General features: G+C 47.1%; 4 protein-coding genes across 4 annotated transcripts in view; 1 reads left to right on the top strand and 3 right to left on the bottom strand.

Annotated features, from left to right (window-relative positions):
- The window catches only part of CHST4 (carbohydrate sulfotransferase 4), a 16,010-nt gene extending 15,222 nt beyond the window's left edge, over window positions 1-788 (bottom strand). The window contains exon 1 of the mRNA XM_033070032.1: window positions 711-788. The gene's annotated coding sequence lies outside the window, so the exon portion shown is untranslated. The remainder of the gene's footprint in view (window positions 1-710) is intronic.
- TAT (tyrosine aminotransferase) overlaps window positions 1-14,714 on the bottom strand; it is a 17,077-nt gene extending 2,363 nt beyond the window's left edge. The window contains exons 1-10 of the mRNA XM_033070031.1: window positions 13,222-14,714; window positions 5,401-5,643; window positions 5,117-5,221; window positions 4,230-4,297; window positions 3,690-3,848; window positions 3,388-3,526; window positions 2,807-2,859; window positions 2,297-2,449; window positions 1,238-1,366; window positions 711-794 (exon numbers count right to left, since the gene is read on the bottom strand). Of these exons, the coding sequence (XP_032925922.1) occupies window positions 711-794; window positions 1,238-1,366; window positions 2,297-2,449; window positions 2,807-2,859; window positions 3,388-3,526; window positions 3,690-3,848; window positions 4,230-4,297; window positions 5,117-5,221; window positions 5,401-5,635 (1,125 nt within the window). The 5' untranslated portion in view covers window positions 5,636-5,643; window positions 13,222-14,714. The remainder of the gene's footprint in view (window positions 1-710; window positions 795-1,237; window positions 1,367-2,296; window positions 2,450-2,806; window positions 2,860-3,387; window positions 3,527-3,689; window positions 3,849-4,229; window positions 4,298-5,116; window positions 5,222-5,400; window positions 5,644-13,221) is intronic.
- On the top strand, window positions 8,508-17,231 carry MARVELD3 (MARVEL domain containing 3). Its single transcript, XM_033069992.2, has 3 exons — window positions 8,508-8,538; window positions 14,905-15,111; window positions 15,225-17,231. Exons 1-3 carry the CDS (start codon window positions 8,508-8,510, stop codon window positions 15,824-15,826), a joined length of 840 nt encoding a protein of 279 aa, XP_032925883.1. The 3' UTR covers window positions 15,827-17,231.
- Window positions 17,126-22,536, bottom strand: part of PHLPP2 (PH domain and leucine rich repeat protein phosphatase 2) — a 32,685-nt gene continuing 27,274 nt past the window's right edge. Inside the window, exon 19 of the mRNA XM_033070030.2 lies at window positions 17,126-22,536. Coding sequence (XP_032925921.1) covers window positions 21,400-22,536 — 1,137 coding nt within the window. The 3' untranslated portion in view covers window positions 17,126-21,399.

Below are 22,536 nucleotides of genomic sequence, written 5' to 3'. Positions count from 1 at the left end.
AGTATGAAAGAATCTTACCCCGCTACATAAAAAGCATAAGCAAAATGACCTGTGTAGCTCAGGGTTAAATTGGAAATAGGGCCAAGTGATAAAGATTTTTCTGTAGAAATAAGTAACACATATACTGCATATTGTCCAGTTCTGAGTCCACGTTTTAAGAGTGAATGAAAAACTGGAGAAATTTTGAGATGGAACAAAATAAAAGGGAAAAAAAAAAACAAACCTAAAAATATGTTCAAGTGTCATAAGTGTCTTAATTGAGCTCGATGAGATTAAAAAGGAAATTTCAGCACATTATAAACTTTAAAGCAAACAGGCATGGGAAAAGGCAGAAGAAGAGGCAGCACCATAGGCAGAAGAAAGGCATACTAGTATGAAGAAGGTTACATCTTCAGGAGAAATAATAATCTGCCTTGTTTTATAGGGGCGTTGGGTTACCAGCTGGCTTCATAACCAGGTAAAACAGCCCTGCCTTGCAAAGTACAAGTCATGGAGCTTTGTGCAAGAGCAAGTGGGTTAAGTGTACTGGCCTCTGCTCTGTTAACAGTGCACAGCATATCCTGGCCTTCTAAAGTGACCAAGGGATGCATTTACCACACAGGACAATATGAAAATGCACAGTAACGGAGACCTGGTGGCAAGTACTAATCTGAAACACTGACTAGCCCTGGCAACCAGACCTAGTGTGAGTGCTGGCAACCCTCACTTACCATCAGGTACATGGCTCCAGCAGGCCTCACAGGCTGAAGGCCAGGGATAGCTGATAAGGCAGCATAACAAAGGTCAGCATTAGACTGAAAAGAAAAAAGGAGACATTTCAAAATAGGAGAAATTCCAGGAAGCAGTTCAATGATTGGAAGATAGACTCTGGACTGGGACTATGAACAGGTTTGCCTACTGCAAATAAGGGGACAACAAATGCAAACACTGTGGGAGATCATGGCCTTGAGTACAGCAGGCCTTACCGAGCTGTGCTCAGCAAGTCAGTACCAAACTCCATCTTCCAGGCCAGCAGCTCCAGCTGCAGAGCTAGGCTGCCTGAAACTTAGCACAGGTGACTTTTTCTGCCTGTTACAATGTCTCCTGCTGGAATTTGATTTGTTGGGTCACCCTAACCACTGACAAAACTGCACCTCCAAGTGAGGGGGAGGAGAGGAAGAATTATGAACTAGATAGAAAAGGACTCCTTCCAAACAATCTGTGAACAGACCTTCTTGATCTGTAACAGGCTGTTTACCTTGAGGATGCTTAGGGTGTTGTGGTAGAACTCAGGTGGTGTTCGGTGCAAGATACGCTCCAGTGCTCCTTGGACAATCGTACAGGGTCCTAGGATCCTTTGACTCAGTCTTACAAGGCCATCCCTGATCTGAGAAAACATCATATTTGCAGCTTAGATTATGTTTCCCTAAAGAAAGGGAACAGCTCCAAGGCTCACTTCCTGTCTTTCTACAGTTGTTCACATTCTTCTCTTCAGTGAGCATACAGAGTACTAAAGAACATTTGTTTAACTATATGTCAGGCTTAGCAGACTATTTACAGTGTCATTCTCAGTTCTTCCATTGCAGATTGAAATGTCAACAGAGAAAACCTTTGGAGCTTCCCAGTCTGACTTAAACCAGGCTGGAAAATAGATAATACAAATAAAGCCAGAGCTGTTCCAAATACAACTTTGCATTTCCCTTTGGTTTGTGCCCACAATCCACACTTTCAAAGCCAGATAAGGACAATCAACATTAGCTTTTCTGCTCACTCATTTGGTTCTCTCTTCTCCCTCTTCCTCTGCAGAGAGCCTTCTAGGTGGAAAGGTCACTGCAGTAGATGGTTGTCCTTGTAACACAGCTGAAAAATAGCCAGATAAAGTACTGGCAGCACTGCAAGGTGCTTTGTTCTTACTTTTAAGAGAAACTATGTAAGAGCAAATAGACACCACACATGGACTCCACATGCTGGATAAGCCATGCAATACTTTCAGTGCACACTGGATCTATTTGATAAGTTGGAAGCGCAGAAAAATGGCAAGGCATATATTAATGAGCAGCAGGGACATGGAGTGAGTTACAGTGTACATGTGGGTAGAAGGTCATGTCTGGGAGCAGATAGAGTAAGGAAGGGACATGCATGAAAGAGGGGCAGAACAACCTGTAAGCATAACTGGGTGACACCCACGTGAGAGTAAAAGAGCATATAAAAAAAAGCATATTAAAAAATTACTGCCTGTATCAGTTAAAGACCTGGTGATCCACATACTGACGACTCTGCAAGTCTGTTGCCATGACAGTAACACAGCGGTTCTCACCTCATTACCAAAGATGTCTCTCCTGTCATGAATTAGGATCCAGCCCATCCGCCAGCCAGGGACTAGCCATCGCTTTGCCAAGCCACCACAGGACAAGATTGGCACATTGGTGCTGAGAGTTGCAATGGGTTCATACTTGCAGTCAGCAAATACCTATGACCGGAGACTCTGTTAGGGCTGTCCCTGCCTCTTACTGTGACAACTGGGAGTAAGCATGAAGCTTAACACGAAGGGATGCAGGGAAGAGATGGGAAGTCGATGGTGAAAACTCACAGCTTCAAAGTAGGAGCATTATAAGTGCATAAATAAAAGCAAATAGTTCAAGAAGAGGAAAGGAGCTGGACATGAGAGGTTCCTCTAGGACTGGGCACCAAAGGACTGGGAGTTCCAGGCATGGACTGGGCACAAGGGACTGGAGCTGTCCCTCACCTCTAGAGACCTAGCTGCCATGGCCAAGGACTAGGTGGATCAAAAAGAAGAGGCAGCATTGGGAGTACAACTGACACTCACCATGTCTCCGTAGATCTCATCAGCCAGGATGGGCACACACTGTCTTGATGCCACTGTGGAAGAGAGAGCATTCAGTCTGGCCACCTGCATCCTCCACCTGTGTGGGAACAGACTTGCCCTTTGCTGCAGGGCCTGGCAGAGCTCTGAAGGAAGCACTGTCTCAGGGCACAGGGTCCCTATCCTCCTCCTATAGACTGTTCATTTGGAGAGCCTGACCACTAGGGATCCCTGCCCTGACTGAGCCTAGTTCTGCTCCAATTGGTGGGGACTGGCAATGCACCCCTCTCTGTCAGGACAGGGCTCAGCAAGCACAGGGTCCTGTAAACACTCCCCATGCAGAGCCAGAGGGGAGAAATGAGCAGTCCAAGTCACACAGTGCTTTTGAGGAAGACACATACTCTACACATTCTTGCCTAGATAAGACAGCACATCCACACTGAGCAAGCTCTCATTCCTGAGGTGGAGTCAGCTGGAAGCAAAGCCCTGGGCCGTGGTGCTACAGTGATTGAGACATGAGCAATGAGTCCAGACACTAGACTGCAGCTACGCCCCAGGCCCCAGAAACACACAGGCAGGCTCACCTGCCAGGATCTCCTGGAGGTGGCTCTTGCTGAACACAGAGCCACAAGGGTTTGATGGGTTGTTCACAATGAGACAAGCTGTTTTCTCATCCACCAAGGACTCCAAGTGTTCCAAATCAATTTCCCAGGCCTTCTCTGGCTAGTGGAGTGAAGAGAAGGGGAAGTAAAAGCTGAGGAACTAGCTACACAAGGTCAGTGTACCAGTGCACCCAGGGTTACTCATGTCACCTTCACCCACTTCCCAGGGTATTTCTGAGAGGAGGAATGTCACAGCTGCCCCTTCCAAGCCTGCCACCACTTACCAAGAGGTTATAGAGTTTGACCTCTATCCCCATAGACAATGCCAGAGTCTTGTAGAGGGAGAAGCCAGGCCGTGGCACCAGGATGTTCTGGCCTGGGTTGGCCAGCACTGCCAAGGCAAGCTCTATGGCCTGGCTGCAGCCGCTTGTTAAGATGACATCCTGCAAAGAGCAGAGAGAAGTCAGTGGGAAGCACAGCCAGTCTTCAGATACACAGGAGTGACATAACGTCCAGGCTCAGCTCTGCCAGGTAGAGCTTCTAAGGCAAAAAGACAGTGCCAGAGCCTGACTGCCTGACTGAAAGCAGGGAGACTTCAGTGGGTGGAAAAGCGCAACCTCCTCCTGTGGAGGGTGGAGATGAAGGAGTTAGGGAAGGGATGAGAGCAGCAGGAGGCCACCTTGGGACAAGGTGATTTGGCTAGCCTTTAGTCCTGTGACTGGGCAGGGAGGGTGAGCTGGGGTAGGGTCCCCGTGCCCCATGGTCTGCAGGCAGCAGAGCCCTGTCTGCACTGCAGTGCGAGCGCCTTGGCTGGGCACCAGTACCTGGGCCTTCAGTGGTGCTTCTGGGCAGTTGTAGTATGCAGCCACAGCTTCCCGGCAGGACTGGTAGCCTGAGGAAAGAGGAGTCAAACATGGAAGGGTGGTTTTTACAGATTCTTTCCTTCTTGTTACCAGTACTGTTTCTTTCTTCTTACCAGTACATGGCTCATAGCTGCTGCCCAGCTGGGGAAAACCCATCTGGTGATGTCTCAGGGTGTCAGAGACTGTCCTGCCTGAGGCCAAGCACCACGTAGCCCCAAGGCTGGGGCCATGATGGCCAAGAGCAGGGACAAACCTTGGGCAAGGAAGCAAACAGGCCTCAGCATGTCCCAGGGACAGAACTGACAGGAGCAGAGTGGAAGATAGCCAGGGAGCTTTCTGAGCCAGAAGGAAGCCAAGTGTGATGACATGGCTTTCATTGTTTAGTGATGGCACTGGGGCAGCCCTCCCTGTCACCAGATGGAGGGTCCCATGATACAGGCATGATCTACACTCCATGCACGCTAACTGCAAACAAGTCTCATGGTGTCAGTGAAGTCAGGGAGCCCAAGGGGAGTCCTGGTTAAGGCAGATCAGAAAGGAGCTTGCCTGTGACCCATGACAGGGACGCACAGTCCCAAGCCCTTCCAGGTTCTTGATACCCTGTCTGCCCCAATGGCTGGGGCAGGAAACATCTTCTGCAGGAGCTCTGGGTGTCAAACAGCCCACACAGGAAGGAGTACAGGGGTGTACCTGGGGGACACACATACTTGTGTGTTCATATGGCCATCGGTGAGGACAGCTGTAGGGTGCTAATGGAAAGATATCTGTGGGTTCCATATACCTGCTGTGAGGTAGGAGTTGGCACATGACTTCCTCCAACTCTCACAGGATGAGCTTTGTCAACTTACCAACAGATGGAGCATAACCATTGTACTGTCCTGAGTCCAAAACCTCCTTCACAGACCGTGTGACCTCATCATTTGTGGGAAGGTTTCCAAAAACCGTTGGGTCTCCTTTTCAAAGATTAAGAAAATAGTAAAGTTCTCACTAATCTGTGACAGGCACAGAGCTGTGTGGTTGTCTGACCTATCCCTTGATGTTCGCACAAACTTTGTGCTTCAGAGCCCCACAATCTGTCAGCCACACAGTTGATCCAAATACCTGGAGGCTTCAGCCACAGGACTTTGCTCACCTAAGGACAAAGAGATCATGGCTTTCTTTGGGTTGGGCTCCACCTTCATGCTGTCTACGATGGCTCGAACAGGATTAAAAGTCTTCTTTGACATTTCAGAAGCCCTGACAGCCCATCTTGGCTTCCGACCCTTCACTTTCCCTGGTGATATGGTATTCCCAGTGTTCTTCAGATGAACATCTAGCATAGGGGCATGATCTCCATGGCCATTCACTTGGATGAGGTACGAGTCCATCCTGAGAGCTGTCAGTGCAAAGTGAATTTCCTGGGCTTAGATAACACATGTCAAAGAAGGATTCTGTCCATTTGGGGATGCACCCCATAAGTAAAACTTCTGCAAGCTACAGACACTACCTACTACTACTGCCTATGGATAAAACAGCAGCAGCAAGTAGGGCTGTGCCAGGGTGCAAGTATTTGGTGTCAGGGTGTAGTGAAACCACATGCATAAGTGAGAGAGCAACACAGTGGGAAAGATCAGGAAAGATCAAGGCACTTCTCTGTGTTAGCTGTACCATTGCCTAGCGTAGACCTCCGTGCTGAGGAGCAGAAAGCCCCACTAAAGCCAGCTGACCAGAATTAGCAGCATTTCGTAGTCACTGCCTGACTGCAGATCCAATATTCCACTGGCAGAAGGATCAGGTCATGCACTTTCTCCCCCCAGCTACCAACTTGCACACCTCAACCTGCAAACACAAGGGCCGGCCCACTATGAGTGTTCATATCCAGAATGTTCCTCCAGTCTACAGACAGAAATGCAGTGCTACAAATCAAATATCAGACACCAAAAAAGTAGCTCTCCTTCAATGTTATCAGCATGCACTGAGCAGTGGCAGGATAGGGGTTAGACACTTCCGTCAGCAGAGAACAGCCCAGCCCAGAGAGCCTAGAGTAAAAGGCAATGCTTAGGAAATGGAGCAAGACTGGTATAGCCAAGAGGGAAATCCAGGAGGCAGAGGCAGCATTGCCCCAAGCAAAGAGCCTGTAATTCAACCTGAAACTGAGCAACAAGCAAGGCACAGCAGAGAAACAGCTGCCTTCAAGACCCAAAAGTGACTTACACATCCCAGCATATCTATTATACTCAGAACACAAGCTAGACCAGGCAGGAAAAGCCTAACTTACAAACTGCTGATGTCTCAGGCATTTCCACCTGCACTTTAGGGATAGGGCATAGAAGAGGCAGACCTCCTGAGATACAAAGTCCGTTCTTACACACTACCTTGTAATCCTGCCATAAACTGCCTATGCTTTCTATTCTGTCCTATTTCTCTGCTCCACTGAAAAGCAATTCAATGAACAGTGTCACTTTCCTGATGGTAATTACATAGCCCCACACTCACAGATACAACACAGCTTCCCCTTTCTTGCCGCAGAGACTGAGCCAGAAGGGCTGTAGTGTTGCCTGGTTCAGGCAGGACTTGGCATGTGAACAAATTTCTAGCTGTTTCAGTGAAGTTTGCACCTAGAGATGCCCCATGCTGCTGCAGTTACTCTACTAGCAGTGCCTTATTAGGCCATTTATAGCAATCCAAGCTGATTTAACAGGGTCACAAAGAAAGACTTTAGCTGAAACCTTCTGAGTTTCCTTTCCACCAGAAGAAAGTCAGCTGAAGAAATACACAGCAGGGCTGCACAAAAAACTGAGCCTAGAAATGAGCCACGTATCTCAGTTTAACAGCTGGGCTGTGTCCCAAATACACAGTCTATCCTAGCAGAGCCCACCTTGCAATATGGTTCTTCTGAAAAGGGGAGCTGTAGCCACAGGCACAATAGATACCTTCAATGTAGGCAGCCAGGGAAGAACTCCCCACTACCCACCCTGAAAGAAGCAAGGCAGCAGAGCATAGCACTTTACCTTCTACAGCAGAGACAGGGAGACACCAACAAGCCTGGGGGTCCAGTCCCTAGTTTTCATCCAGGACAAATTCCCTTGAGAGAAAAATCCAGTGAATTCTTCCCCATGAAATAATCCCCAAAACTGGGCGTTGAGATTGAATCATTTAGCCATTGGCTCACAGAGAGGGCTGCTCTTCCCACCCAAAAATGACCTCTCCTCCCCTCTGCAAATGCAGTAATTTCAAACACCTGGAACATGGCTGTGCATTAACTCTTTCTGGGGGCAGCCTAAGGACACATCTTGGCTTCCTGCAGTTACCTGGGCTGCCATCCTTTGCTACCACTTTCCTCAGTTTGCAAACACTGCTGGGGGCAAATCTGCAGAGTCCAGGTATTCCAACACTAGCACCTTGTAATTCACTGAGAGTGGATTGATGGACCGTAAAGCTTGAGGAAGCCATCAGTCTTCCTGACCTAAGAGTTTCTGGGATCATAATGCACTAGCTGACAAACACCAGTTTGTGGCTTCATCACAATTGGAAGGCATCTTCCTCAATAAATTAAGGGGAGGAAAGCACTTCCCTAGCCAGTGTTTTGCACCAGGATTAAAGTAAGCTCAAGTTGTCATTGGTTTGAATGTTGATTTTTGGGGTTTTTTTGAAGTGGTTTTTTTTTGTTTGGTTTTTTTTTGTTTGTTTGTTTGTTTTTGTATTTGTTTTTTTGGTTTTTTGTTTTTTTAAGACGCAAGTAAACTCATAATTCTGGTAGCCAGCAGAAATTATGCAATTCTTCACTCTGATGGTACTGCAAACCACAGATGATACCATTCCCAGAAGGCCCTTTTGTGCTAAGTGATATGAAACTATGGCTTCCTGCTTCTTAATTCCTGCATGGCTAAGATAAATAAGACACAGCTGAACTCTTCCTGCCTTCCAACGGCTGGTCCAAGTCTTCCCTTAGTGCCATGGCAGCAAATGGCCAGAGACTGAAGAGCTGCTCAGGGACAAGAGGGACTTGTCTACCTTCGAGCAAAGAGACTGCAGAGGCCAGTGGTCACTGTGAATTTTACCTTCTTATACATGCACCTGAGTTGGAGGAGAAAGGACCTTGCATTCAACCCATTCTCACTACACAACCATCAGTAAGGCCACACCTTCCCAGATGCAATGAGTGGCCGCTTTTCTCAGTGCTGTGGCTGCACTGACACTGCTGGGGAGCCGTGACCAGCTTTTGACTCCAGTACAGCAAGGGGCACTCCTGAAGCCACAATGGGGGCCAAGGATTCAGAGCTGGAGGCAGGTTGGAAGGCAGTGGAGTACAGACAGCAGGTTTAGCCAGGATCCTTAGCCCCAGATTGGAGGGCAGACTTCTCATTGCACCAGCCCCAAGGCCTTTGGACAAGGAATAGCACCTTTCAAAACCCTTTCACAGAGAAACATCTTGTATTGGACTGTGTTCTGCTGAGGGCTTCACAGTTTCTCTCTTCTTTTGACTGAAACCTGACACGAGTAACCTTCGGAAGTTCATGCAGGCCCTCTCCAAGCACCTATGGGTTATTTTCTCACTTGCCCGAGCTGGCCCCATCTCTTGCAATGCCGCAGCCCTATCAGGGTTAAACATGGCATTGGAAGGCCTCAAGGACGATGTTCTATGTTCTGCCTAGCAACAACCTCCAAACTGACGCAACTGGAGCTCTACCTGTCATTCTGCACACAGCAGTGGGGTTCAGGGGAGGCCACAGTGGAATCCTGTTGCCAAGGGGTGGGGTAAAATGTGGCTCTGGAGACATAGGAGGCTCAGTTACATAAGGCTGAGAACCTGGCAAGAAGCAGGATGAGGACAGAAGAGTACAGTGGCATCAGTGGGTTTATCCCGCTATTGCAATGCCCTCCTCCTCTCGCTGCATGACTCCAGTCCTCCTCCAGATGCTTTCACATAGGGTATGCAGCCCCTATCCTCCCACCCCTTGTTGTGCACAGGGTGTCCCAAAGCAGGAACACACAACTCAGTACTTTGTATTCTAGAAATATGGCCCAGCCATCCTTCTATGGAGCAGCCATACCCTGCAGGATGCATTTCTGCCAGCAAGGCTGCTGTACCTCTGGACTGTCAGGCCCTATGCTCCCCACTAGCACCTCACCCCACTGACTTGCCTCCACCCTCTGTAGTTTGCTCCTCTGTCCCAGCAGGTCAACCCCACAGGTATCTTGTGCATACCTCTTCAGTTCCCTCTTTCTTATGTAGCTTGAGCAATTGATTTTTATCTCTTTCCATTGGAAGGAGAAATTAGTGATAATGTCAGCATTTTTTATGGTACTGCCTTTCTCTGGTACCAAGGCTCCCAGAGTCCCATTTCTGTGCGCAGAGGTGAAGCCAGTAAGACCAAGCAGTTCAGTTTCCAGACAGAGCTGCAGTCACAAAGCAGGACTGACAAACAGCTCCTTGAAGGGAACATGGGCTCAAGCATTGCTGCACTGACAAACCTGTCTGTCAGGCTGCAAGTAGGTCATACACAAGGACAGTTTTGCCAATTCAGAGTGCACCACTGCAGGGGCAGACACACAAGTAGTACTCTGCATAAAAATCCACCAGGGTTGGTAACAACTCACTTTGCTTGTAACCTCCTTATATTTTGCTTTTATAGCCCTAGCCAATTCAGGTTTTGTGTGTATGCTAATCTCTGTTTGGTCTCTGCATTCCCACTTGAATCAGCTTTTAATAACCAATTATATGATTTTTCCTTTATCCTTTTTTAAAAATCAATTTACTGTTAAAGTCTCAGATGAACAAACAGCAATAAAGCCTCCATGTCTCTCATGAATGTTGCATCTGCTTATTGATTCTGACAGTATCATTGTAACACTGCAGCAGATTTTCTGAACACAAGGCACGAACCCTGCTGCTGACAGGTCAGGTCACACAGGCACTCTGAAAATACATATACTCAGAGTTGAAGCTGTCTGATGGTGTAGGCAGGGCTGCTGTGCCAAGCCTGCATGTATCTGCATGAGCCTTTGATCAAGTCATGGCGCTTTCTGCCTCCAGCAATCTTAATTGCTGAAACGGAGCTTAGCACCTGTTACCTCTTTGCATAATCAGAGCAGAAAAAACAGCTCCAAAAAAAACCCAGCTATGCTCATCAAAGCTGTGCAAACACCATGTTTAAGAGCCAGAAAGATGGCACAATCCACAAAGAGTGGCTCAAAACCAATAACGGGGTAATTTAAAAATTTACATCAGTTTGTCTATCTGCCTATATTCAGGATCAATTTTGATTTGATCTCAGAAATAAAAATCTGAAATACACTGAAATTGCAGAGTCTAGCTAGAGATGCCTGTTCTGGAAAAGCATCCTTCGTACTGCAAGTGGTTTGAAGGATGCTCTTGCCACCCGTGTTAGCTGGGCTTTGGAAAGCGGAGCATTGGCATCTAGGGGCTGTCTAGTAGAGACCATTTCTTTTGGAAGGGGAACAAGGTGGCTCTCACAATGCACAAGTAGAGGACATTACAGCAGCAACAGTGACCCTACCTAGGCTCCTGGTAGAGCTCTCCTCTGCAAGCCTTGGGCAGATTGAAAACAGCTGCGTTAACACAGCTTAATGAGCATCATCTCCTACTGTTCACCATTTCATTACTGTTCACCATCGAGAAAACCAGGGAATGTAAAAAACAAATGTTTTCATGACTATGGCATCTTGTGTGCCTTCCACAACACCAGCACGTAAAAATGCACTGCAGCAATCCAACAGCAGCCGTGCTGAGCACAGCAAACTGCACTCCTCAGCCACTGACCACTGCGGTGCTGAGAGGGGACAGGGTCCATCAGGTACGGGAGCTTTTGCTTGCTCAGCCTGGGCACTGAGTCCATTGCCAGCACATTGAGAGACACAGAGTGCACTCCAGGTTTGTGGGAACTTGGAAAACAGCAGTGAGCTACAGGCCCAACAGCCATGAATTAACAACTTGCAACTCCTGTTACAGATGCTGAGAGGAACGCTCCACAAAGTGTGAGTGTTACTGGTTCCTGAGTACAGGCACAGTGAAAGAAAACATCTTGTTCAGATTTGTGTCTGTTTACATCCAGGTAAATATTATCCAGCTAAGTGCATATCCTGTGTTTGACTTATGACTTCAGAAACTTGAGCTGTTGCATGATATGTCGTGGCAGCTGTCCTCCAATGGCCTTGGAGCCACTGGGACAGTGACCAGCCAATGGGGATGGGGTGGAAAGGGGCACCGTGGCTTTGCAGGGTGAGGTGACACTGTGAGCTTGAAGTGGGGGTGGTGTGGGCAGCATAAGCACTTCCTTCTCACAAGAACACAGGGCAGCCTTTTCATGACTGAATCAGAGCAACAGTGATGGAAACCTACCATCTGCTGACTAATCTACTCCTGCAATAACTGTTCATCTCCTTATGAAATGGTGGAGTTGGAGTGTGTGTGAGAAACACTGAGGGTGCCTAAAATACACCCCTTTTGCTTCAAGCTAAGCTCTGTTTCCTGACCATGCCAACAGCAGAAAGAGTGAAGAAAATATTTCCCTGCTCTTGACAGCAGTTTTTACAAGTTTGCAAGTTGTCTAGACACCTCTCTATTAACAAACTTGCAAGCTGTTAAGAGATGCTTGTTAATTCAAATGAGATGTCTGTGATCAATCTTTTTCTCCTAGGTTGTACTTCTAGAGATTTCTTTTGCTTTCTTCTGAATCCACTCCAGTTGATCTGCTCACCTCTGGAAACACAGTGTGCAAGACTGGGGCCATGCCAGTGCTGAAGTGGGGGCAGAGGAATTTCTTCACACATCCTACATGTGACATTCCTGTTTATACACCCTAGAAATGTTAGTTTTTTCGCAACAGGATGACATTGTGGACTTGAGTTCAGTTTGTCATTCACAATAACCTCCAGTTCTTTTCTACAGTACTGCTCTATCGTCATTATGCTGCACTCATTGTCCCAGTGATTATTTATTTATGTGGGACAGTCAATAAATCTGGTTGTGGTGTTCAGCAGTGATTGTGCTGCAGCTCCCAGCTCCCTCAAACTGGAGACATACGAGGCAGTTCATTACTTGCTCCTACCACTTTACCCTCCAAGTTCCCAGGGAGGGCACTGAACCAGGTCAGAACTCTTGGTCCATGGCAAGCCAAACCAGGCCCTTCCCTCCCTTAGTGCAGCAATGATATCAGAAGTAGCCAGAAACAAAGAAGCCACAAATAGTAATAATAAATAATTATAAAGAGAAGCCAAAAGAGTGGTGAAGAATAATATTGGTATCCTCAGCTTCCTATTGTTCTGTTCTGCTGGCTCGTATTTGTTGCAGTGAGAACAGAAGCCCAGAAGATGCTGCTAACCAAGTTCAGCTTTGAGCTGAAGTAACACAAAGCATGTTTTTAAGATTTCTCATTATAGCAAGAGAAATGAAATAAGACTGACTCACTTCTACAGTATCTTGAAGCTCATACCTCACTTTTTAGCAGCAAACACTCTAGTAAAACATTGAACACATCTCAATACTTCCTGGCTCTGTCTTTGAACAAGTAAATCACACACAAATCCAAAGACAGCTTTATCTCACTTTGCTGGATGACCAGCAGCAACACTCTGCTTAAGAAACACTTATTTCATCCCTTCTTGGGACTCATGATTATTCAACTTAGTTCTTCATGTCCCTTTCATGTCAGTTAAAAGCTCTACTAAGCAAAATGGCACTGTGCATGACCCCAAAAGTTCACAAAGGGTTGATAAAACTTTTAAACCCATCCAGCAAGGAGGCCTGCTTTCCGGCACATCAACATGAGTGATGCAACATATGCAGATGAAATGGTGTGTGCAACAGCCTCACTGCTGAGCACCTGTACTATCTCCAGAGTCCTCGTCCTAAGTTCCATATGGATTCTCCATTTTCTAACTCAGCACACAACTTCTGTTCCCTCTATCTGAACTGTGATTTGAAACAATGGTTGTTTTCCTTCTCTCTTACCTCAACCTAAGTAAATTTTAAGATGCATTTTCAGATCTCCAGTCCTTTGTGGAATCAGGCAAAATGTTGAGGAGAGTGTTTTCCTACAGTGCTGAGGTGCACTTTATAGGCTTTTCACCATGTAAATCGATAGGGTTGTTGTTGTTGCTCCTGTAGAGACAGTAGAGTGAAACAGTGTTGCCATCAGTCTTACAGATGGAGGAAATGTATTTCTGCATCTTAGAGAAAAATTTGTATCTCTCAGGGCACATATTCAAGTACTGTATCTGAGACCTTACAATGTAACTTTTTTTCCCAAAAATGTGTTTTCCTAAATGTAATGAAAGTATATTTTTTGCAAATTTTTTTGCTGTGAAGTCAAAGAGCTTTTCCAGGCAGTGTTTGGTCAAACTCTTGAATAAAAGCATTTACTGTGAATGTGGAGTTTTCTGTATTTCCAAATTGTCCTGCTGTTTACTTTTCTCTCTTTCCTGAATCAGCTCTGCCCTTATCAGCCCTGAGAAATGATGACACTTGTGCATGGGTGAGATCCTGGACACTTGTTTCACTCCAGCCACCACCAATAACCACAGGAGTAATTTGTCACCTCCTCTGCTGGCAGGTGATGGCTGCTGTAGTAAGGAGCCTGCCAGGATGGAAGGACAGACTGGCAGCAGGACATCATCACCAGAATAAAGGTCCAATCATATAGTCTGAAGTGGCCTCCAGCAAAAAGATACAAAAGGGGTTGTCTATTTGGTTCTGTATGGCTAAATATAAGGTAACGTATCCAAAGAAAATTACCAAGGGCTGAACTGGAACCTGACAATGCAACTGCAGGACAGAGCCCAAGGTGTTAGTGACTGTACTTGGAGACACATTCTCTGCTGGGGCAGTTGGAGAAGCAACAAAATGCTGTGTGTTGCCAGTACAAGACAGAGATGGCTGTTTTTCTGTGATGTAAGCTGCTGGTGCACTTGTGTCTTGAGTGTTGCTCGGAGATGCAGTCACTGCATCACAGAACGGGTTTAGGGGAGTTAGGGCAGGCCCAGAGAGGCCGGGACTGGGAGCGTGAAAGGGAACAGAGAGGCACGGATGAAGTTTACAGAAGCACGAGGTTGCAGAAAAGTTGAATAAAGAACACTCACCAAAAATCACAGCACAGGAAAACGTAGAACTCGTACAACTGTGAAAATTCAATTAGTTATATTTAGTCAGTTTCCAGTGGGTACTGGCAAGCATGTTCTGTGGCAGGGAAACCTCGAGACGTTATTACCACAAGGGGCTGCGGAGACAGCGCCGGTGGAAGCGAAAGGGAGCGGGCACACACACCAACAGCTGGTGAACCGTGCGCAGGTGCCGGAAGAGCGCGCACCTGCGCCGAGGACCTGAGCACCTGCCGACGGGGCACGGCCTGACCGGGCCGCAGCTTCCACCACTTTAGAGAAGCGCTGGCGGGGCTGAGGCGAGCGGACGAGACGGAGTTCACCGCAGCGGCAGTACCCCCGCGCGGCCCGGCCCGGCCCCCAGTCCGCAGCGCCGGCGGAGCGGGGCCGCGCCGGGCCATGGCGGAGCGAGGCTGCCTCCGTGCCGCGCCTGGGGGACGCGCCGGGGCGGGCGGGCGGTGAGGGCAGCGGGCGCTGAGGGCTGAGGGCAGCGGGCGGGCGGGCGCCAGGGGCCCGGCTTGGCGCCGGGGCTGAGCAGACCGGACTGGCGACGGCGAGGAGCCGGGGCTGGGATGGGCTGGGCTAGCGGCGGCGGCGGCGAGGGGCCTGGACGGGTCACTGCCATCCCTGCCATCATCTCTCCTTAGCGCCGTAGCCGGAGCAGAGGCAGAGGGGCCGCGGGGAAGCCGCGCCGTACCGGGGTCGCTGGAGCGCCGGCGCTGGCTGTACCTGCGCACGGGCCGGGGTGAGCGCGGCCGGCGGGAGCCGCTCCCTCCGCCTGGCGGAGCGCCGCGTCTGGCCCGGCTCCCTGCCGGGCGCTCCTTTGTGGCCGCAGGCTCACCTCGGCCTCCCCTCCAGCCTGCTGCCAGATGGTGGAGGTCCTGCTCGCCGCCCTGATCCTGGTCTGCAGCTCCGTGTCTTGCGGCTCGGCGGGAGGATACACCGGCCTCTCGGCCCTGGGGGGCATCTACTACTACCAGTACGGCGGGGCCTACAGCGGCTTCAGCGGAGCGGATGGGGAGCGAGCCCAGCAGCTTGACCAGCGTTTCTACCTACTGAAGCTGCCTGTTGCAAGGGCAGCTATGGCCGTGGCAGGGTGTCTCCTGGTCTTCCCTTGTGTTCTTATTTTGGTTGGTGTTCTGCGGGTCCCGTGGCACCTCCCAGCCTGGCTGCTAATTGAATGCACCCTGTACATAGTGATTGCAGTTGGCACAGTGCCTGCTCTGTACTATTTCCTCCATTCTCTGCTCAGCGTTTATAATTCATCAGTGTGTAAAGAGAGAGAGCAGCTTTATCAAAACAAAGGCTATCAGGGCTTCTGGTGCAGCCTTCACGGGGCAGAGATTGCTGCTGGCCTCTTGGGCTGCCTGGCTGCCATGGCATACCTGCTCAGTGCAGGCTTAGCTGTCAGAGATTACAGGACAGGTCATGAACAGAAACAGAAGCCACTGCAATTATAAAAACTTTCAAATGATTCCTCCACTCCACTCCTTACTGAGATGAAGCAGTATGCTTTCCTTTCTTTTGGACAGTGCAGCCTTATTTCTACAGAACACTCACCAAGCTGGCATAGCTCTAAATATGGTAGTCAGGCTATTCCTAACTTGAATTTGCATTACTGAATTATTAGTGACTCAAAGCTGATGCAGTGGGTTGTCTCTGCTTCACAGGCAACCCTTCCATCCAACTCTCGGGTGTCCCCTTCTCCAGTGAGGCCTTGCTGCAAGTACTGCCACTACATGCTTCTGCCAATGAACAGTTTTTTTGTAGCTGAAACTATCTTTACAAAAGGCATGTGACTTTGCCGAGAAAAGAGCTTTTAAAAACCTCACAAACTCAGTCTAACTTGTGATACAATGCCTTTTCAAACTCCTGGAGAGGGAGTATTTTTGTGTGAAATGGTCTTTTTATATAACTTGTATACAAGAGTTTTGCTTTAAAAGATGCCTTGAATTGGGATAATCAGATAAAAGCTTTTTTGAGATCAAAGGGGAGAAGTATATTGTTTTCAAAATACATTTTCAGTGTACAAGTTGGAGAAATTAGATGCTGCTCTTATTAATTTTTTTTTTTAGAAAAACTTTTATAGGAAATTTAACTGACAAAAGTAGCACTAGAATCTACTAGCTCATGCCTCAAAATGAATTTCCACTTCAGCACGGTCTCCACTATGTGTATTGTTCATATGAGGATGGAACCACCACAGGCTCACAGATGAATTCTGCCCACATTAAAAAAATCAAACATACCAGAAAAACAGTTTGCCTTGGACATAGCTCTTCTTTCACTGGCACCAGTGACTACATCCTCACAATTACCAAAACCTTGGAACACTATTAGAACTAGAGACACTAAAGTGAAACAGATGCCAAATAGGGATGCACTAGGTGCTTTGGGGTTTGATTTCTTCTGCCTTTTAGCATCGAGTGTCTCAGCACAGGGATTTACATTTTTCTGTTAACATTTCTGTATTTCCACTTGCTGCAGCTACTTCTAGAGCCATACAGTCCTACTGAGAGCAAGCTCACAGGGCAGGATTCCTCTAGCAGGAAGCAGAAAGCTGCCTTAATAATTGTTAAGCCTAATTCTACTTCTTACAGTGTTCTGAAAGAAGTTTTTGTGTGGAAGGCTGATGAGTGAAGTAGCACATAGAGCTCAGTGAATAACCTGCAGCACAGCTGCTGCTAGACACAGCTACCTTTGACTGGAATATTGCAGACATTTCTTCCAGCACAGTAACAGAATCAGAATAAGCTAAGTTAGATGAAAGTAAAAATCTTTATTGCTAAGTCAGCTGAAAATTCGATGCAAAAATACTCTTCCTTCCTGGACTTCTCTATACATCTGAATAAAGAATCAATGGACTAGTGTTTTCCAACAATCTTATGTTACCTGCCTTTCCAAAGCAATACATAGGCCACAGTGCTGACATTCATTGGACAACCTACTCCCAAACACAATAAAAACAGGGATTGTTACAGGTGCATGCTGGAGTAGGATGCACAAAATATTCTCCTTTTTAAAAACAGAAAAAAAGCATGAAAAAGGATTATTTAATAAACAGTTGGTACACTGCAATATTTAATATGCGCCAGGTCATATGAGTCATTAAAAAAAGGTAACATTTTAAAATGTGAAAAAAGAGGAAAAATACAGTTGAGTCTTCAGTTGAGCAATAGAATGGCAGACAATGATTGCACAAGACCAAAGAGGTGATCTGCCTGAAGAAAGGCCTTCGGCAAGTGACACAAAAGCCACGAGCATCTGCCAGGAAGGACAGGTCCAAGGCCTTAGGTGCGGCTGAAGGTCCTTTGTACCACAGGAAAGATTTCAGACTTCACAGCAACTTGTCCCCGAGAGAGGGAAATACTTCCTCCTTCTTGGAACAGGATGTTACCCTCCCGCCTAGCTCAAGATTCTGGTCTGAACAGTCTCTCATGCTGCCTCCATTGGGCCTGTTCCTTGTTCTGGGGGCAACTTGGAGGCTATCTCTTACCTTCACCACCTGGGCCCCAGCTACCCACCACTCAGTATAACCTTTATGGGTTCCTTTTACAGACGCCTTTCTGGGCAGGACAGGACAGGATAGAGCAGTCCTTCAGAGTACCTTTCTCAGCAAGCATGCTTATCAGCAGAGCCAGAAGTACTGAAGAGATGGACCAACGAACTCCTCAGCCTCACTTGGCTGTGGCTGCATGCACGGTGGCAGCGCTTGCATTGCTCAGCAGCAACAAAATAGCCTGAGGACCTCAAGGTAAGAACTTCTCTCTAACATCAAGTCTGTGAATGAGTGGGACATTCTCAATGATGCGGTTATGTGTGATCACATAATATCTCTGCAAACCTCAAAAGCAAAAATCAAGGAAGGGACTGGAGAAAAGGAAGATTACTGGGCAGACACTTTCTATACCCTGCTATGAGTCCTTCAGTAGACTTGCCCTTTCATAACTATTCCATCTACAGCAGTGCTCCTTGGGAGCTTGAAATCTAAGGTAGTGTTAATAAATAAGGTAAGGGAGACACAGAGGGAGGCAGGAAAACAAAAGCTAGTGGAGGGAAGCACTCTGTTCTATAAGTTGTCGTCACCAGACAGATGAAGATAACCCAGCCACACCACTGTCTGACCAGTGTCAGAACAAAACCTGTTTCTTTGGATGACAGTGACCTTGAAGCATGTCTCTGCAGTTGGAATCCTGTGTTAGAAAATCTGATATTTGCATGAAAAAATGATGCCAGTGTCTTTGCTGACACCCAAAACTGGCCTAAAGCAGAAACTGGAAAAAGCAGAACATTTTGTGATGAACAGGCACTGTTTTTAATGCATGAAAAAGATTTTGGATGACTGGAGTAAAAGCATCACAACGCCATGGCTGAAATGGAAAAAGAAAAGCTTAATCCTTGGAAGAAGCACATGGAAATTATGCAGAAGCTGCTTGAGGACATCAGTGCTTGTCTTAGTCACATAGAGGAAGATTTTTTGCAACAGGTAAAGTTAACTCAGCCTGTGCTGCCCAGAGTTCATAATATCAGCTTCAGAGAAATCTGTGGATTCTGCCAGGAGTGGAAGAAAGATAATGAGCTATGTCTTCCATGACAGTTCACACCCATAGAAAATAGGAGCTGGCTGTATTTAAACTCCCTTTCTGCTTCAAAAAGAAAAAGTCTAAGTAGGAATTCCTTCTATTCCATTCTGCCACTGCCTTTAAGAGGTGCAGTTCAGAAATCTGCATGCTCCATTGCAGAGCTGTGTTTTCCTTAGTCCTTCAACACTGAGCCATTCATTACTAACTCCTTGTGGCAATTCTGCACGCAATACTACTGGTCCAGACTGGCAAGGACACGCTGGACTTTCCATATCAGTGCAAGAAATAGAGACCTGATTTGCATTAATATGTGCCACTCGGAGTGCAGGGTTTGTCAGAGTCTTATTCAGAAATAAGGGTTTCTGCATCAGTCTCATACTTGAATGGAGGCTGTTCTGCAGCCCTTTTCAGATATCAGAAAGTGTGAGGTTAGGCACAGATATTTGGTTAAATTATCACCAGTGACAGAATCAAAAGTTGCAGTCGAATACATTGGGATGATCCTTTCCTGCATACTTACAGGATGATAACATTAAAGAGTTTTGGGCTTTAGCATTTGAATCTTTTCTGCTGTTATTCCTCTGCCTAAAGAATCCAAATGCTGTTGTTTCTATGATTTTAAGAATTAGCTTCAACCTCCAGTTCCAAATGAAATAGGTGTTTAAACAACCAAAAATTGTGAGAGTTTAAACTTTGGAAAAAGTTGGGTTGTTTCATGATTACACTGCAACTAGCACAAATTATATCCTAAAATGTATCTTAAAATATGGATGATAAAAATACTTTTTTTTCTCTAGTGAGAAGAAATTCAAGGTGCTCTGAAATCTCAGTAAAACTCCATTAGATTTTGTCAAAGATCTATATTGACAGAATTCCACAAATAGTCTGCACAGTACTTCCTTCTAAGCAAGGCCCCAATTTGGTCCAAAAATAGACAACTCAAGAACCTCAGATGTCTTCAGAAGAAACTTTTTAAGTTTCCTTCATAATTAATGAAGAAAAGGCACTAGCCCACATTACAGTCAGGATTATTGCACCACTGACATGACAGGGACAGCTGCTATCCAGCTCTGTCAGAAAGGAAGACAGATCTACATGCTACAGAGCCAGTGGTCTCCACAATCCTTATACAAGATGATAACATAGGCAGCCAACTTACACCCTGCACCAAAAATCCCAATGGAAACACAAGGCATCTGAGTCCAGACTGGCCAGTTCATCACTAGTGGCACTGTTTTAAACATCTTTTTTTTAGTGCTGATAAAAATGTTAATAAGATGAAAAGTTTAATTTTTGCTTTTCTACTGAAGGCTAAGCAGGAGCAAGTACACTATCACCTTGTTTGTGGCCAAACTGGGAACATACCCTGAAATGCTTGTTGCTATGTATTTGGAATATGACTCCTGTTTCCAGAGGAAAGCAAAGGTGCTGTGGCTGACAACGCAAAGGTTTATGTTGATGGAAAAGAGCAGTGAATGCTTCTGCCAGTCTTACAGCAGCACACCACTGTTTACAGCTTGGTTCCTCTGACTGAGCACTGAGACAAGCACAAGGTCCTGGCTTTATCCCATGTCTTCTGGATACAGGAAGCCTCTACTGAAGCATCCAGGATGAAGGTGGCCTGGTTGCTGCTGATGTGGGTCCGTGCTCTGCGCCTAGAAGCACTGGATCTACACATTGCCTTAATCAACCAGTCCTGAGCTGATCTTTCGTATGCTCCATATAAAATGCATGGGTTGGTACCTGCTTATCACTCAGCTATATATTTTCTCATCCTGCACAGAATGATCCCACCATAACCTTCACTCTCCCCTACACCACTGCTCGTAAGAACACTGATACCCTGAGTCCTCCACTGCCCTAAGAACATCCATTGGGAAAAGTCCACAGCATACCTACTGTGGAGTACTTTCTCCCCTAACCCTAAATAATAAAGTGCTGGGCTGAAGGGGAAAAGGACAGCTTAAGTGCAATAAATAAAAGTGCTTGCAATTAATGTAGGAAACCATTCTTAGGTCAGTTTCATTGCAACTGGCTGTATTCTTTCAAGGAATAACGAAGTCAGGTGCTGGGGGGCGAGGATGGGACACTGAATCAGAAATATTCACAGGACTCTAAACACTGAGCATTTCTCCCTCAGCAGCCTCCTCACTCCACACACACACACACCAGGCCCTTTCCTGTAGAGCTGGCAGAACCTCAGGGTTCAAGGACTTACCAGACAGTCCCTAACACAGAGCTCAGCTGCTCATCTGTGTGCTTACAGAACAACTGAGGCCCTACAGTGGTTGAGTGGACAGCCCAGACATTGGCCTTCCTGATTCTTCCTCAACTCCATTAAGGAAGCAGCAGGTGCCTGTACTCCTGGCAGATCCCAGCTCCCTCAGAGGGCAAGACAGCCCTTATGAAACAGGGCTTCCTGGGACAATGTGGGAGTAGTACTCGTAGGGTTACAAAGCTGTGTCAAACTCCTCTGGCAGGGGTACTGCATGTTCTTTCAGCTCCTGATCAGCTCTGTCCTCCTGGTGCTGCCTCATTTGTTCCTTCACTTCCTCTTCCAGATCAGGTGGCACCACAAATTGATCTTCTGGCTCCATCTGGGATGGAGCAGCAAAATAGCCTGTCTTCTTCTTGGGTGCTTCTGTTGCTACTTCAATGAGGTTGAGGCTCTCCTCCAAGGGCACTATAGAGCCATTGGAAAGTTTCTTTCCATAAAGACAACATGTGGAAAGAGATTTCTGGAGTTCACACTTCTCCCTGACCCCTCTCTGCACAGTGTTGCTGTTTACACTGTTCTGCCTCCGAATGATAAGTACAAGCCTAGAGTCATCCTCTGGTACTAGAGCAGAAGATTTGTACTCTGCAGTAGAATGTTCTAATTCCTGACCCTTTCCATTACAGCAGTGAATGTCCACCTCTACCTCCACTTTACTGCCATTTGTCATCACACCTTCCACAGGCTGCTCATCATCACTATCCAGACCATTGTCAGACTGGTTGCTAGAGAAGGTGGCACTGGAAGGTTGGCGCTGAAAGATGCTTGAGGGGGGCACAGGATGTAGGCTGCAACGTCGTTCTTGTCGTGGTAGCAAACTGCCATCGAGGCTGACAGCACTGTGTTCATCTGATGCAGTAGAGCCCACCTCACTGCTAACCTCAGAAGCAGACAGTTCACTGTTGAACTCTGAAGCAATTCCACTGCTACATGAAGGTGTTGCTGGTTTGGTGCTGGTAGAACTAAATCCCCCAGGGCCTGTCAGAGTGAGGCCATGCATCTCACACGTGCAGTTGTCCTCACTGATGTTGAGATATACCACCATTGCACCGACATTATCTTGGCACCCATAGCTTTGGGCTAAAGTGCAGAGTTTCTTTGCAGCAGCTAGGGGGTCGTGTAGGTGCCGCACAGCTGAGACAGCCTCTGCATAAGAAAGGTGTTCCCAGAGAGCTTTGTTCCCTAGAAGTAGCAACTCATCTTGTACAGTCAGTGGAATGGAACTGACGTGGGGTTTGGGCAGGATCCAAGGGTGCAGGTATGTGCAGCCCAGCATCCGAGTACAGCAAGTCACACCATTGACTTTGTTGTC

The sequence above is a fragment of the Catharus ustulatus genome, chromosome 11, assembly GCF_009819885.2.
Source record: "Catharus ustulatus isolate bCatUst1 chromosome 11, bCatUst1.pri.v2, whole genome shotgun sequence".
In the NCBI taxonomy this organism is placed as follows: domain Eukaryota; kingdom Metazoa; phylum Chordata; class Aves; order Passeriformes; family Turdidae; genus Catharus; species Catharus ustulatus.
The sequence above is the reverse complement of the archived record's forward strand: the minus strand, read 5'-3'. Positions and strand labels throughout refer to the sequence as shown.

What these genes read in the sequence shown, in the direction of transcription:
- MARVELD3 (XM_033069992.2), top strand. Translation starts at nt 8,508, where the DNA reads ATGGGGGCCAAGGATTCAGAGCTGGAGGCAG. An exon ending in GGATTCAGAGCTGGAGGCAG is followed by an intron (nt 8,539 to 14,904) that starts GTTGGAAGGCAG and finishes GGGGCTGAGCAG; the next exon opens with ACCGGACTGGCGACGGCGAG. An exon ending in GTACCTGCGCACGGGCCGGG is followed by an intron (nt 15,112 to 15,224) that starts GTGAGCGCGGCC and finishes CCTCCCCTCCAG; the next exon opens with CCTGCTGCCAGATGGTGGAG.